The sequence below is a fragment of the Dipodomys merriami genome, unplaced genomic scaffold (assembly GCF_024711535.1).
Source record: "Dipodomys merriami isolate MVZ:Mamm:240054 unplaced genomic scaffold, mDipMer1.0.p SCAF_31, whole genome shotgun sequence".
Taxonomy (NCBI): domain Eukaryota; kingdom Metazoa; phylum Chordata; class Mammalia; order Rodentia; family Heteromyidae; genus Dipodomys; species Dipodomys merriami.
Genome location: NW_027204604.1, coordinates 13,030,073 through 13,046,103, shown reverse-complemented (window position 1 = coordinate 13,046,103; position 16,031 = coordinate 13,030,073). Strand labels below are relative to the sequence as shown.

The 16,031-nt window shown below is 38.7% G+C and overlaps 1 protein-coding gene across 5 annotated transcripts in view; it reads left to right on the top strand.

The window, feature by feature from the left end:
* Positions 1 to 16,031, top strand: part of Ppp1r12b (protein phosphatase 1 regulatory subunit 12B) — a 209,584-nt gene that overhangs the window by 65,570 nt on the left and 127,983 nt on the right. For 3 of the 5 annotated variants that reach the window (XM_070041818.1, XM_070041821.1, XM_070041822.1), the window contains exons 8-13: positions 330 to 466; positions 6,562 to 6,674; positions 9,203 to 9,406; positions 10,811 to 10,893; positions 12,244 to 12,369; positions 14,748 to 14,930. In XM_070041818.1, the coding sequence (XP_069897919.1) occupies positions 330 to 466; positions 6,562 to 6,674; positions 9,203 to 9,406; positions 10,811 to 10,893; positions 12,244 to 12,369; positions 14,748 to 14,930 (846 nt within the window). The remainder of the gene's footprint in view (positions 1 to 329; positions 467 to 6,561; positions 6,675 to 9,202; positions 9,407 to 10,810; positions 10,894 to 12,243; positions 12,370 to 14,747; positions 14,931 to 16,031) is intronic. The other 2 variants (XM_070041820.1, XM_070041819.1) reach the window with 1 other exon arrangement.

Sequence of the window (16,031 nt, the reverse complement as noted above, 5' to 3'; positions counted from 1 at the left end):
ATTACTTTTTTTTTTTTTTTTTTTTTTTTGGTTATGGGGCTTGAACTCTGGTCCTGGGCACTGTCCCTCAGCTCTCATCTCAAGGCTAGCTCCCTACCACTTGAGCCACAGTGCCATTTCTGGCTTTTTTCTGCTTATATGGTGCTGAGTAATCAAACCCAGGGCCTCATGCATGCGAGGCAAGCACTCTACCACTGAGCCAACTTCCCAGCCCTGTATTACTTTTATATAGAGATGTATAGCTTTATTCCCATTAGTATACCTGATTGTCCGTGAACTTGAAAAGATGGTACCTTCTGAATTACTTTTGAATCATATCTTTAATTTAGCAAAGAGAAAATGCTTTATGAAGAAGAGCAACCCAAATCACAAGAAATAGAGGAAGAAAATAAAGAATCCAGCAGCTCCAGTTCAGAGGAAGAAGGTGAAGATGAAGCTTCTGAGTCAGAAACTGAGAAGGAGGCAGGTAATACACAGATGATCACAGCAGAGACCCTCATTTCTGCTGCTTGTCACAGAGCTGGCCAGGGCTCCCCAAAAACTTGAAGTTCAGTTTTCAAGGGCAAGAGATCAAATTGCTCATGACAACTTGGTTATAAAAGCTGTAAGCTATGTTAAATTCTATCTATCAGTTCATATGCAGCCAGCAGACAGGATTTAGAAAGACGGTGTGCTGAGAGACATAGATCTTGTAGAGGTACCTTCAGTCACATGCTTTAACAAACTGGGGGAAATTTATGTTTAGTCCTTGGGTTAGTTTGGTTCCTTAACCAGAATCCTGCAATCTTTTACCCCCTTCTCATTATTTGAAGCTCTTTCCAATCTTGAGTGGGAGTTTGAGTAACAAAATTGTATTTACCTTTGTGACTTTTACTAATAACATATACAGTTTCCTCAGAATCAACACCAAAATGATTACTCAAATTCCTTCCATAAAATGGCACAGTATTTACATATAATCTGTGCATGCTCTCCTGAATACTTTAAATCATGTCTCGGATATTTATGGTAAATAGGTGTTAATACTATGTTGCTCAAGAAATGACAAGAAGGGGCTGGGAAGGTGGCTCAGTGGTAGAGCGCTTGCCTTGCATGCATGAGTCCCTGGATTCGATTCCTCAGCACCACATAAGCAAAAAGAAAAAAGCTGGAAGTGGCACTGTGGCTCAAGTGGTAGAGTGCTAGCCTTGAGCTGAAGAGCTGAGGGACAGCACCCAGGCCCCATGACCGGACCCCTCCCCCCCAAAAAAAAAGAAATGACAAGAAAAAAAATTGTTCATCACAGGTTCAGTATTTTTCCAAGTATTTTCTCATCCACAGTTTGTTGAATCCACAGACATGGAACCTGCGGATATGGAGGGCTATGCAGCATATAGAACTTCTTAAATTCATTATCTGACAAATCAGGAACTATCTAACAAGCATTAGGTACCGAACATGGGCAACCAAAACCATAAGTTATGATTTATATGCAGGCTAACGGAATACAGTACTGGATTTTACTGAATAGATTCAACTTCCAATAAGATATTTCTCAGATAATTGGAAAGAAATGATAGATAAGCTATGAGTTTATAGCACATATGCACTGCATTCACTGGTATTGTCCTTCAGAATAGAGTTCACAATAAGAGGAGATGTTTCCAGCTAGAAGACCAAGTTAGAGAAGAAATTATAATGGAGTATGTTCTTCTCCGAACTCTGCCATAGCTGGCTTACCCATAATGGAAGTATATTACTTACTCGGTTGTCTGGGTCCCAGCTTATGGTGAAGTCTGGCTTTGCTGACACTTTTTCTCTCAATCACAGGAGAATACTGTCCATCATGTCTAAATCTGTGCTCATTGAATATCACCAAAGGAAGTTAGAGACCGCCAGTTCTGTAGAGAAGGCAGGTACCAGCTAAGTTTGCCCTAAAATAGATGGCCTTGTGTTCTTTGAGATTTGAATTTCTCTTACTAATCAGGTATAGCTTATTCTAGAAATGTTAGTGTTACATCTTCAAAATTATAAATATGCATTTTTTATTATATATTGAGTAGAACACTAGCCTTGAGCACAAAGAGGCCCAGGGACAGCGCCCAGGCCCTGAGTTCAAGCCCCACAACTGACCAGGAAAAAAAAAAAAAGAATAGTTGTGTTTGCTCTATGCCACATCACTTTTGGTATCTGAAAAGTGGGAAGAAGCTGCCCAAACTACTGTTATGCTTCATGATTTGTACATGCTTAGCTGTTGTTCCCTGAAGCTTATCTGTACACTGCTATTAGACTCAAATACTGATCCTTATGATTAAGGTATACCTCTATTCAGAAACTTTCCATGACATCTTCCTCATTCTATCAGTGTCTGCAAAATAAATCCCAAACCCTGTAGTTTTGCCTTCAAGGTCTTTTGTAATCCAGATCTAGCTGACTTTTCCCATGCCACATACTAGCAAGAACATATTGTAGCCAAACTGGATTGCTTGATTTCCTCAACTAAACTGAGTTTTCCTGCCCCTGGATTTTTTTTTTTTTTATTGTGAAAATACTGTACAGAGGGGTTACCATTACATGGGCAAGATAATGAGTACATTTCTTATCAAGCATTGTAGCCTCCTCCTTTGTTTCCCCTTCCCATCCCTTCCCATCCTCCCCCCACCCCCCTACCCAATCCTCCCTGCCCCCCCCCACCAAACTTGTAAAGTTCGTTTTCGACATAACGACTTGTACATCTCATTGTTGCAATGGGTCCACCTGTATCCCTATTTAAACAATTTGTTTTTCCCCTTCCCCTCCACAAATTATACCGACATGAAATACAGTGAAAGCAGCCCCTGGATATTTTATTCATGCCTTAAAATTAGTTTCTGAGGGCTGGGAAGGTGGCTCAGTGGTAGAGAGCTTGCCTTATATGCATGAGGCCCTGGGTTCGATTCCTTAGCACCACATAAGCAAAAAGAAAAAAAAAGCCAGAAGTGGAAAAAAAAAAAGCCAGAAGTGGCGCTGTGGCTCAAGTGGTAGAGCACTAGCCTTGAGCTGAAGAGCTGAGGGACAGCGCCCAGGCCCAGAGTTCAGGCCCCACAACCGGACCCCAAAAAAAAAAATTAATTTCTGATTATCAAATGTTTGTAGAGTGAGTTCTCTTAGAAGATATAGAATCTAACAGCCAAAAAAATTGTTTCTTTAGGTTTCTGTGGTACAGGATATTGAAAAGAATGGACCCTGCATTGGTTAACGTTTATTTCACAGTGACAAATACCTGGGAGAAGCAGGAGAAAGGATTAGTTTTGGCTTAGATTTTCAAAAGTTTTAGTCCAAAGTTGGCGGGCCCTGCTTCTGGGCTTGTGGTGAAGCAGATATCTTGGTGGCAGATGGGTGTGATGGAGAAGAGCTATTCACCTATCCCATGACAACTAGAAGCGAGAAAGGGGATAAGGACTAGATACTTTTTGCTTTCTTCACCCAGTCCCCGCTGCCCACTAATTCCCATTAAAGCCATCAAATTATGAAGCGATCTATGGATTTATTCATTGATGATGTCACAGTTCTCAGGGTCCAGTCAATGATTACAATCCACTAGCTTGGGACCAAGCCTTCATCACATGAAACTTTTGAGGGCACTTTTTTTTTTTTTTTTTTGGTCAGGCGTGGGACTTGAACTCTGGGCCTGAGCACAGTACCTTAGCTCTTCAGCTCAAGGCTAGCGCTCTACACTTGAGCCACTTCCAGTTTTCTGAGTGGTTTATTGGAGATAAGAGTCTCACAGACTTTCTTGCTCAGGCTGGCTTTGAACCACGATCCTCAAATCTCAGCCTCCTGAGTAGTTAGGATTATAAGCGTGAGCCACCGGCTTGAGGGCACTTCATATTTAAACTGTAGCAGGCCCTTTCCTTTTCCCTGCCTATGCTCATTACTTCCCTCTTTGTGTTCCTCTAACATTTACTCACTTATTTTTGTTTGAATACTCTTCATTTTTATGTGGGGAGACTGGGTATGTTATTCTAATGAAGGGCTCAGCACAATTCCTGGCACATGACATGCATTCATATACATTAAATGTTTTTTTGTAATATATCTAGTAGAGGAATAGAAAGACATACACATGTATACCGTGGGAAAAAAATAATTCAATCAGTGGTATTCACTAGTAAGAAGGTTTCTATCTAGTTCAGGTAATTGTAGTCAAATTTTATATCTGTATAGTTATTTTTCATTTGCAGTGCACCTAAACAATTTAATCTTTACAGCCATACTTTGAAGTACATGTTATTAATACCACTTTTTAGAATGGAAAAATTAATACTGAATGAGCTAAGTGAATTAAGCTTCCTAGTTAGCATGAGACATGCCAGAGATCTTGAGTTTGGTTGGAATTCCTCAGAGAAGTAGAGAACTAGTAGAAATTATCTGCATAAGTACAATCAGCTTTTTTTTTTTTTTTTTTTTGTCAGTCATGGGGCTTGAACTCTGGGCCTAGGTGCTATCCCTCAGCTCTTCAGCTCAAGGCTAGTGCTCTACTGCTGAGCCACAGCGCCACTTCCTATCTGCATAAGTAAGAGGAGAGATTTTAGAGAATAAAGGTATAAGAAAGAATCTCAGGGCAAAATGTTTTTAGGAAGTAACGATGAATCAATGAAGTGGGCAGAAAAGGAGAAAAATAGGACAGGTATTTTCTCCTCAAGAATCAGGGCAATAGTGAGAAGGGAGAGCTTAAGGATGAAGTCACTAGTAATCCTAGAGAGCAGTTTCAGTAGTCTGGTGTGGGCAGTAGCCAGATGGTTCCAGTGAGCTGCCCTACTCATTTCTCTAGTTCTCTGCCAACTGAAATGTTATTCATGTTCCAAAGCCCAGCTCAATCAGTGTCCTTTATGAAGCCTTACAGGATAGATAACATGGTTTTATTCCCTTCTTTAACTTTTATAGCTATCTGTTTGAACTTCTTTTATATTACTTTTCTGTTGTTGCTTATTATTATTACAACCACCCCCTTCTGCTGTCCACCTACTGGCAAACTTTGGAAACACTTGAATATATTTTCTATCTTCTTCATCTTTCTGTGGCCTATCTGCTTAGTCCAAGGCCTTCTCTGTGGTAGGTGCTCAATAAATATGTTGAAAGAGTACAACATTTCCAGATGTTGCCTGCCACATATGCATGTACTGAACAAATATCTGTTGAATGCATTGGTCCCATTTTTAAAGATCCATAGGTAAAAAAATAGTTTTAGCTCTTCTCTTTATAACAGTTTTCATGAGAAAGGAATCAAAATCTATGAGCCAGGATGACATACCTGTCATCCCAGCACTGAGCAGGCCGAGGCAGTAGGATTATGAGTTTGATGCCAGCATGAGTAGGCTACATAGCAAGACTCAATCTCAAAAAAAAGTCAAAGTGAAAAAATGAGAACTAAAAATCTGATACAGCAATAAGAAAATACAGGTTCTAATAGGATAAGTAACTTTGCTAATATCACAAAATTAAGATGTGGCTTTAAATTGTCATATAATTCATGGGTAGGTTTACTCTGGATCTCTCTTTCCAAAATATATAGACAGGGGGCTGGGAAGGTGGCTCAGTAGTAGAGTACTTGCCTTGCATGCACGAGGCCCTGGGTTCGATTCCTCAGCACCACATAAACACAAAAAGCCAGAAGTGGTGCTTGGCTCAAGTAGTAGAGTGCTAGCCTTGAGCTGAAGAGCTGAGGGACAGCGCCCAGGCCCAGAGTTCAGGCCCCACGACTGACCAAAGAAAAAAAAGGACCAAAATATATAGGCCAGATCCATAGGGACTAGGTACAGGCACTACACTTGTTATTTAGTATGCAGCAATAAATTAAATAAATACACTTTCTGATTGATGACTATTGTAGTAGATCACTCCTATTTCTATTCTGAGTCCAACTTAACCTGCAATTAACCTTCCTCTGCAATCCTTTCTTCCTTTATTTTCTATTGTAATTCCAAGAATACTGATTACTTAAATTAGGTGAGCCACTTCACCACCAGCAGATGTGTTTTCTGAGCCATTAACTCACTCCCTTTTCTCTTCTTCACCTACCAATCTTCTCACTCATTGTGGTTGTTTCTGTGGAGAGCCTTGATTGTTATAGCAACTTTCTTTGTTGTTTCCTTCCTCAGAAGGAAATCCTGTAGCACTTGATGATCTAAATCAATCAATGTAATACCTAAAGTATAAATGATCTTGTTTTATGATTGTAATGTATCTTATCTCTTTTTCTTGATTGTAATTATGTAGAAAGCAGACCTTATCCTATACTTTTTTCTGGGTTTTTTCCTCTGCTAAGCTACCTTATAATAGTAGTTACTGATTAATGTTTATGCAGTATAACTAATAATATGGAGGCAATTTTCATCTGGAAATTCAAGTTGAAGCCTACCAATATGGGAATACTATTGAGTTCATTTTCTTCTGCCCACAGTTGCTAGAGAGAGTTCATCTTAGTTTGAGTCCAGGCATTTATAATGAGCAAATCTTTTCTGTTAGCAGCAAAGGACATATATACAAAAAGATAAGACTTTTCACATTTGGACTTGTTGCTTTTCTTGCCTTAAATGATAGATAAAAAAACAGAAGCCACTGTCAACCATTCCAGTCCTGAAAACAAGAGTAGCGTCATGGAGCAGATACCATCACCAACTCAGAATACCTTCTCTGCCTCTTCTGCTAGGAGAGTGAGTACTTCAGAATTGACTTTGGTTTTATTGTTCACTACTCCAATAAATGTAAAAGGCCTCAGAGATACATCCTTGAAGCTGGGTTGCTGGTGGCTCATACCTGTAATTCTCAGGAGGGTGAGATCTGAGGATCACAATTCAAGACGAGCCGGGGAGGGCTGGGAAGGTGGTTCAGTGGTAGAGCATTTGCCTTGCATGCCTGAGGCCCTGGGTTCAATTCCTCAGCACCTTATAAGCAAAAAGAAAAAAGCCAGAAGTGGCACTGTGGCTCAAGTGGTAGAGCGCTAGCCTTGAGCTGAAGAGCTGAGGGACAGCACCCAGGCGAACAGTTCAGGCTGCACGACCAGACCTCCCCCCCCCAAAAAAAAAACAAAACAAACAAAAAACCCCCAAAAAACCAGCTGGGGCAGGAAAATCAGTGAGACTCTTATCTCCAATTAACAACCAGAAAACTGGAAGTAGAGCTGTGGATCAAAGTGGTAGAGGGCTTGTCTTGAGCAAAAAAGCTTAGGGACAGTACGCAGGCCCTGAATTCAAGCCCCACAGCCAGGAAAAAAAAATACATCTTTGGAAAACATATACATCTGTAGGACTGGGGGCATGGCTTAGATTATGGAGCCCTTGCCTTGACTTCAAGCTTAAAGTCCTGAGTTCAATCCTAATACCAACACTACCTCCAAAAGAAAGATACATTCTTAACTTACTCTGGCTCCTATAGTTCGTGCTGCTTAAGCAATAGACATTTATTCCTAACTTTTTTTGTTTTGTTTTGTTGTTGTTGTTTTTGTGTGTATGTGTGTCAGTGCTGGGGCTTGAACTCTGGATCAGGGTACCATCCCTTAATGTTTTCACTTAAGGCTGAGGTTGTGCCACTTGAGCCACACCTCCACTTCTGGCTTTTGTTTAATTGGAAATGAGAGTCTCATGGACTTTACTGCCCAGGTTGGCTTTGAGCTGAGATCCTCAGATCTCAGCCTCCTGAGTAGCTAGAAGTAAAGATAAGAGCTATCCACACCTGGCTACTTCTTACTTTTGAAGAAGAAAAATACTAACTTGGGAAAAAAATACAAACACACACATGTACTTATTCCACTTTTATAAAAACAGAAAAAAGAAAGACTTCTCTTAAAACAGGATGGCTTGTAAAAAGCAAAGAGCACAGAAATCTGCATATTTAGATGACTGATGACAAGAAAAAAATCTTAGTGTAAGATGGAGATGAATGAGTTTGTATTTATATTTCATTTTTCTTATACTTGACCTGGTTTGGGGAGAAAGACCTAAAAAAGACCTAAGCATTTTGCAGTAAACCCCAGGCCCTAAAATGGGACTGCTGGCTGGTATTAGAAAGCCAATTATATCTTGTGGATAATGCTTCCCCAAATTATAGTTAAAAGACAATATAAACCTTCCATGAAATTTTTGGTCCTTTTTCGTTCCCTTTCCTCCCCCATCTCCTCCTTCCTTTTTTTCCCTCCTTCATTCTTTTTTTTTTTTTTTTTTTTTTTTGAGGTGCCGGGGTTGGAACCCAGGGCATTGCACATGCTACATCCAGCTCTGAAGCTTTTGCTTCTGATATCAAAAATATTTTTTTAAGTAAAATGATTATAATAGTGAATTACTCACTTGTCATAGATGTTACTTAGCAAAATAAGGATGGCAATGTTTTGACCCTTACAATTTTTTCTTACTAATTTTTTTTTTTTTTTTTTTTTTGCCAGTCCTGGGGCTTGAACTCAGGCCTAGGCACTGAGCTTCTTTGGCTCAAAGCTAGCACTCTACCACTTGAGCCACAATGCCACTTCTGGCTTTTTTGTTTGTTTATGTGGTACCGAGGAATTGAGCCCAGGGCTTCATGCATGCTAGGCAAGCACTCTACTACTAAGCCACATTCCCAGCCTCTTCTTAAGTTTTTTAGCCACTGAAATCTAAAACTCCTAGAACTCTTGTCAAACATGAAATTGTTTTTCTGAAAGTGGTCATTAAGAGTTGCCTCTATTTTTGTTAGCACTAAATTAAATCAACTTACCACATATAGTTTCTTCAAGCATATTTATATATTAGCGTATCCTGTTCTTTTAGACTCCACATGCGATAGGGAAGAATTAAGCTCATGATCACCATTTGAAGGATGAGGATGTTGAGACCTAGGGAAGCAGATCATCTTATTTTCAGGTACCCAGCAAGTCAAGATGTATCATTAGAATACATCCTCCTGGTGCTTCAGGTCAGTTCTAGTTGTAGAAAGAGAGCAATTCTTTCACACGAGTCTATTTCTGGCCTAGAGAAAAGGAATGCCTTGAGAGGTGATTAGCAATTGTCATGTGAAGGGGAATTGTGCCATGTGTTGTTCTCCTGGCACTGCTCTATGCTGCTCTACTGAACTTTGTTAAATGTGGAAAAGGTAAATAGGTGGAAACAATGAATAAGCATTCAGAGGAAAAATGCTTTGGTGACTATTTTTGTTTCTTTACTGTTCTTTGAACCTTTCTTTTTTCCTCTTTTCTTTGCTTTCTCCTTCATAGTTCTCTTCCAGCCTTTTTAGCAAGCCAGAAGAGCCCAAAGATGAATCTCCTTCTTCATGGAGACTGGGACTCAGAAAAACTGGCAGCCACAATATGCTAAGTGAAGTGGCCAATTCCAGGGATGCTCTGCGGGACCGAGGCCTTTCCATCTACCGCTCTTCATCAAGCCCCCGGATCTCTGCTCTGCTGGACAATAAAGACAAGGTCTGGGGGAATTCCAAGGCAATTTTCTTCTAGGAAAAGTCAATTCTGGAAACAAATGAAAGTATTTTCTAGTCCAGAAGTTGACTGCGGAGCAGAAAGTTTTTAAAGGGAGACAGATACATTGATAGTGTGACCAAATAGCTATTTGTTAGCTATTACTTGCTTGGCCAGAAAAGAAAAAAAAAAAAAAAAGAACTTTAAAAGTACCTTTTCCCTATAGCTGGCCTTATGTTCATTCTTCTTTATCCTCTTACCCAGATCAAAATAGTTGTTCAGAGGAAATTGCCTAAATGGTTCTTCTGAACCTGAAACTTTTTTTTTGTTGTTGGTTATAGGGCTTAAACTCTGAGCCTGGGTGCTGTCCTTCAGCTCTTCAGCTCAAGGCTAGCACTCTACCACTTGAGCCACAGTACCACTTCTGGTTTTCTGGTGGTTTATTGGAGATAAGAATCTCATGGACCTTCCTGCTTGGGCTGGTTTTGAACTGTGATCCTCAGATCTTAGCCTCCTGAGTAGCTAGGGTTACAGGCATGAGCCACTGGCTCCTGGCTCAGAAACTTATCCTTGATATTTAAATACTCCTTAGTTCAATTGTGAATCTTAATGCAGTTCAGGCACATTAGCAATTAGAAAAATTGTTTTTCTTTTCTTTTTTTTTTTTTTTTGAGACAAGCAGGCTTGGAACTTGCTATATAGACCAAGCTGGCCTTGAACTCTTCTAACAGCCTCCCAAGTATAAGGATTACAAGTGTGTGCTCCCATATCCAGCCTAGGAAATAATTTGAACTTATTTTTTTCATTTGTAGAAATCTGATCAGGTTAACTTCATGAGCACTTCATCCATAAAGTCATTAAAGATGAGTCTGGTTCCAAATTGTATTAAGCTTGCTCAGTATTCTTGTCTGGGGACATGTCTTCTTTGTGATCATAGTCTTGTTACTGTGTCTTGCATTTCTGGACACTTCTTGAAGTGGTAAGGTATAGTGGTTGGGTTAACTCTGCAGCATATTTGCTGTTTATGCTCCTAAGGACACTACATTTAAAGGAAAGATACACAGGAGACTAAGTCAAGCTAATTTCATTGAGAACATTAGAGTGGCTTTTCAAAGACTCACTTTCTCTCTTGACAAGGTTGCTGCTTTTTATAGTCTTTGCTACTGGCTTCTTTATTGGATCATCCTGGCTTTTCTCTTGAGAATTATATCCCTTTGTATAGGGTTTTATGAAAGGAAGTTAGGAATAAGCTTTTGAAAGCTAATATTTTATAATACCACTCAAAATGGAATTAGTATTGACTGTAGATAGATTTTATAGGTATATTAATTTCTACCTTTTTTACTCAAAATGTTTTCTGCTCTGTCAGTTTTCTGCCTTTTCTGTGCTTTACTTATTTCTATTTTACAGGAAAGAGAAAACAAAGGCTATTTTAGTTCACTAGTTCCCCGGAGGCTCAGCAGCACAAGTGACATTGAAGAAAAGGAGAACAGGTAATCATAAGATAGACCAAAACATGATTTCTTTTATCTTCTCTGGGCATAGTGGTCTCTTGGCCATTATTCCTCTACCTTTTTTCCATAAATGTGCATACACATTATGAATTGGTTTTTCTTCAACTTAGAATACCTCCTAGCCCTTACTCCCTTGTTTTGCTAGTTCTTTATTCGTCAAATTCTGACTCTAGCATAGTAATGACATTGCTGTTTGTAGGACATCTGTGACCCAAGTGTGAGTTTGTTTTAGTACCTCAGAAGTTCTGTAAAAGAAGTCTGTGTTTCTCTGGTTTTATGCCTATGACATAGTAAATACTGAAAATATAATTTGAGTTGATCAACTTCTAATTTGTAACTAGCCTTCCTCATCTGGTAAGATTAGTATAGAGACTTTGAAATATATGTGCTTCTTGGCCTAATCTAGAATGTTTGTGAAGGTGTGGTCCTTTGACCAGCAGTAACAGCCTCATCGAGGAACATGTTAGGATTACAGAATCTCAGGCCATACCACAGAACTGTTCAGTGAGATTCTACATTTTGAGCCCGGCACTGGTTGCTCACGCCTATAATCCTAGTACTCAGGAGACTGATATCTGAGGATCACAGCTTGAAGCCAGCCTGGGTAACAAAGTTTTTAAGACTCTTATCTCCAATTAACCACCCCCCAAGAAACTAGAAGTGGTGCTGTTGCTCAAAGTGGTAGAGCTTTAACCTTGAGTAAAAGAACTTAGGAACAGCATGCAGACACTGAGTTCAAGCCCACAATCAACAAAAAAAAACTAGAATCTACATTTTGAAAGAATTCCTAGATAATTGAAGTACAATTAAAGCTATAGAAGATTGTACTAGAGACTTGTATGAAATATGAAGACCTATAACCTTACCAGCAAAGACCCCAAGTTATCAATGTAGATCCAAAATCCTGTCTCTTCTCTAAAGAGGTGCCCAGAAACTCTCCTTTTCTTTTTCTCTTCTTGTGATAGACTTCTTCATCTCTCCCACTAATCCCTTCTTTGCTTAATCAGTAAAAACCTGCTACTGATTACTTATTACAAGGAAATAAATAAGGAACAAAAGTGACTCTTCATTACAAAAGGGCCCTTTGATATAAGGAATTTGGTACCTGTTGAAGTGATCTGGCTTTGAAGTTGATAGATGAAAGCCAACAGTAGCACTTGTGTTCTGTTTGTAAGAAAACAGGTTCATATAATAGAATCACTTAGAAGATACATTTCTTTAGCCATATTTTAGTTTGCTGTTGGCTTTTCTCTCTGTTTGCTTTGTATTCTGGGTAAAACTGGTGGTACAAATCAGTGTTTTGTTTGATTTGCTTTCATGTCTCTACAGAGAATCAGCTGTTAATCTAGTAAGGAGTGGCTCCTATACCCGGCAGCTCTGGAGGGATGAAGGAAAAGGCAATGAAACCCAACAGAAAATTGCTCCTTCCAACTATGTATCAACCTATTTGAAAAGGTACCAGGTGCAAAGGAGTAGGCAGTGATTTTCCTTCACTATGGCTATGGGAACATGGGTAATAACTGCATGCCTTTTTATATCCAGTTATCCAATGAATCAACAAATGAATTGCTTTTAGATTTCTTGGGATTAACATTTTGACTAATTTAAAATTAAAAGTTAATGTGTTCTCTTAATAACTGAATTAAAGTATGTTAATTCTAAATTTTCACCACTGACCTGACTTTATACCCAATCTTCTCAGTCTTAGTAAAATCTTTTATCAGAAGTGACTTCTAGTAATCTCTGGGAAAGATTGAATTTTAAAACATCCTTGTCCAGTAGCTGGTTTTCTATTTTCTAAAACTAGTCATTCCCATTTCAAGTTATATTTTTGTGGGGAGGAAGGGCGGGAATTTCGTAGGGTGGCAAGGGGTTGGAAAGGGGAATAGTTTTCTGTGCATTAAAGACATTTCATATTACAGCCTGTTAATTTAGGGACTTGAGTTGTTTTTTTTTTTATGACTTTAATGGCCCTCAGATCCATCAAGATGTGAAACTCGCAAGTTTGGTGCAGAGAAGGTACTTGGGTTTCCTTCTTTTTTTCCTCTCATCTGTATTCCCTTTTCTGCAGTTATTTTCTTTGCCACAGCTAGCCAGCAAGCAAAGCATCTTTGCCAGAACCATTAAACTACAAGATACACTTACTTAATATTTTAATTTGAACTTTGCTGCTGATGTGGAAAGAATCTGTTTTTCATTGCTTACTTTCAATTCTTTCTTCACTTCAACTTAATGCCTCCACCTGCCTCTTTCATGCATTTGTCATGAGGTTTTCTAGATGACTGATTGGCTACCTTCCATTGACGATAAATTGTATGAGCAGATTAGTTGTTTGGGATCAAAAGTTATCTCCACCTGACAAGAAGGCACTTGGTCAAATAGTTAATGTCACTTGAGAAATAAAAAGCTATCAAAGAAACAGCCTTTTAACTATCTTCAGTTCTGCAGATTCATTATAAGAAAGGGCTCAACAGTGAAATTGTACAAGTATAGCTTAGTGATCTGACTGGCATTCATAGAAACCAGGGCCTTCAAGAGGCTATGACCTATTTGTCTTTTCTTTAGTATTGCTACGGTCAAATCTAAGATCAAAAACTTTTCAAGGAAAATAATGTTCTGGATCTAGGAGAGAGAGAAAAGTGATGCTTAGTTTCCAGGCAGTTATTTTGTTGATTTTCATGAACACCAAGCCATGAGCAAGTGAACTGAGTGGCATTTGGCTTGATAGATGTAATTGCCAGACTTATAGTGGACAGAGGAGAGAAGGGCTCCCTCTATTTAAGATAGAAAGTATGCTCGATTATATAAGCATTTTTTGAGAAAAGATACACAGCTTGCTTCATACCTTACTTTTCAAGTTCATCTTATGTAATCCCAAAACACATTTTGATTTTATAAATTTCTGTCTTTTCAAGAAATAATCATATGCTCCATTTAAAAAAGAAAGTGCAAGTAGGAATTTGTTGTTCCTTGTCTGAGACAAATCTTGGTATGAGTTCCATTTTCTGTCATCTCTTGTTTACTGACAAGCATTAACTTCCTGTGGCCCAATAAGATGCCTCTTTTCCAGAGAAGATTTCATGACTTTTTATGATCATCCCCTGAAGTATCTCATTACTTTTCTAGTCAGGAAGTATTTTTAATTCTAATCTAGATAATTTTTTGCTGCAATCAATACAGTTCTTACCTGTCTTCAACTGAAATAAGGGAAAATGGGCTCTTAGTACCCATAGTATTACTTTCTAGATTTAAAGCTTTGAGTCCTTTAATTGTTGTTTTAAGCTAAATAGCTGTAGTTCTCAGTCATTTTTTTTCATAGTGCTTCTTCTTTACTCTTACAACTTTTACATTTACATTTCTAAAACCTCTCCAAATTTATATAGTCTTACTCTGGCTTCTGTAGTACTACTTCCCTATCAGGCTGACACTTGGGGGTGCATGATTTTTTGTATTGGGTTTGTTGAAGATTATTTCTTTCTAACAGAAATTTGCTATTTCCTGTTATTTACATTCTTACTTTCTACTGTTGACAAATATTCTATTTTCCTGCTTTTCTGTGTTAAATATCATCTCTCCTTCACATTTCTTCACTCTTTTTGATGATTGACCAAGATATCATCTTTCAAAGAGTGATGATTGCTTCTTTCTTTTGGATGATTGCCTGCTTGCTGCCAGCCACCCAGCTCCAGCTGGAGTTGAGTACTCCACTTCCCAGTTGCCCCTCTCTTTGGTCTTCATTCCTTTTAAGTGCACAATATGGGTGGGAAGGTGGTGCTGGGAAATGGTGGATGAGCAGCATGTCCTGAAGAAAGTGACTATGTGCTGTTTTGCAGTGCTTCATTTGGTAGAAGTAGTGATCCCACAAGTCCCTACATTTCAGCCAATCGCAATTCATCTTCTGCTACCTCACCCATTACCATTGGTTCATCTACCTCTCGGGGCAGCCAGTGGCAACCTGCCTCTTCTTGCCCTGCACCAATCAGTACAAACACTACTGCATCTATACAACCTGGCAGGTAAGGCTTCTTGGAGCCATTTGAGTCACGTTCATCTAAGTTAATACCCTGGAAACACATAAAATTTGAACCAAAGAGGCTGTATCACTGTAGAAGCAAGTTTGAATTCCTGTGAAAATGTCTGCAACTTAATGAAGATGCTTTTGATGTTTTGTGGAATGTATCATTGTACTTGGCATTCGGGTCAACTTGGCATGACTGCTTTTATTTCTCAGTAATATTACCAGTTGTGATAACAATTTAAGGGTCAGTCCTGTTGTAGGAAATAAGTATTCCTATATATTACTTATATTAGCTTTCTAGTAATTATGAGTAGAAATTTGCATTCTAGGGGTGATAGAATCTTGATTTCTGGTTCATAGAGGCTGAGGGTAGCAATTGCAGCAGTACTTTAGCTTTAGTTCTAACTGTGGTTTGTAATTCTTTTCATGTTATCAGAAGTTCTTTTAGGTCTTGTCCCTACAACTGACCCAAAGAAAATGAAAAAAGCTGTTAATGATGATAGTGTTTTTCAAGAACTCTGTTTATGGCGATGGTTAATTGATGTCTGTCATTTACTAGGTTTCTTTCCCTAAAATAACTAGTTATCATTCTCTTGGCCAAAAGCACAGATTTATGATTACTACTGCTGATGTATGATTATATGGATATTTATTAGGTCTTCATAATCATTTGCTTATGAGGGACAGACTTCTGACAGATTATTAATAATAATACTGTATAATTATGTAGAAATTTATTAAGTCCCCATAATAATCTAGCTGTATAGACATTATCACCAAAACACCAAAGGGCTGGAGATGTAGCATGGTGATAGTGCCTTTAACTAGCATGCTCAAGAAAGGTCCTGAATTCCATCCCCAGCACTGGGGCGGTGTGTGTGTGTGGGGGGGGGAATTCATGGAGCTGAAATTGGAGAAAAATGAATATAGCTGTCATTTGTTGGACTTTATTTTGTGACAAACATTAGGTTAAGTACTAGGTAAAATTTATGTTATGATTTGATTATGCACAGTAAAGCTACATAATAGTGTCTTAAAGAAGATGAAGGTTTGTAGTTTGCCTTGTGTGTAAGAAAACCTTGAAATAGAGATAACATAC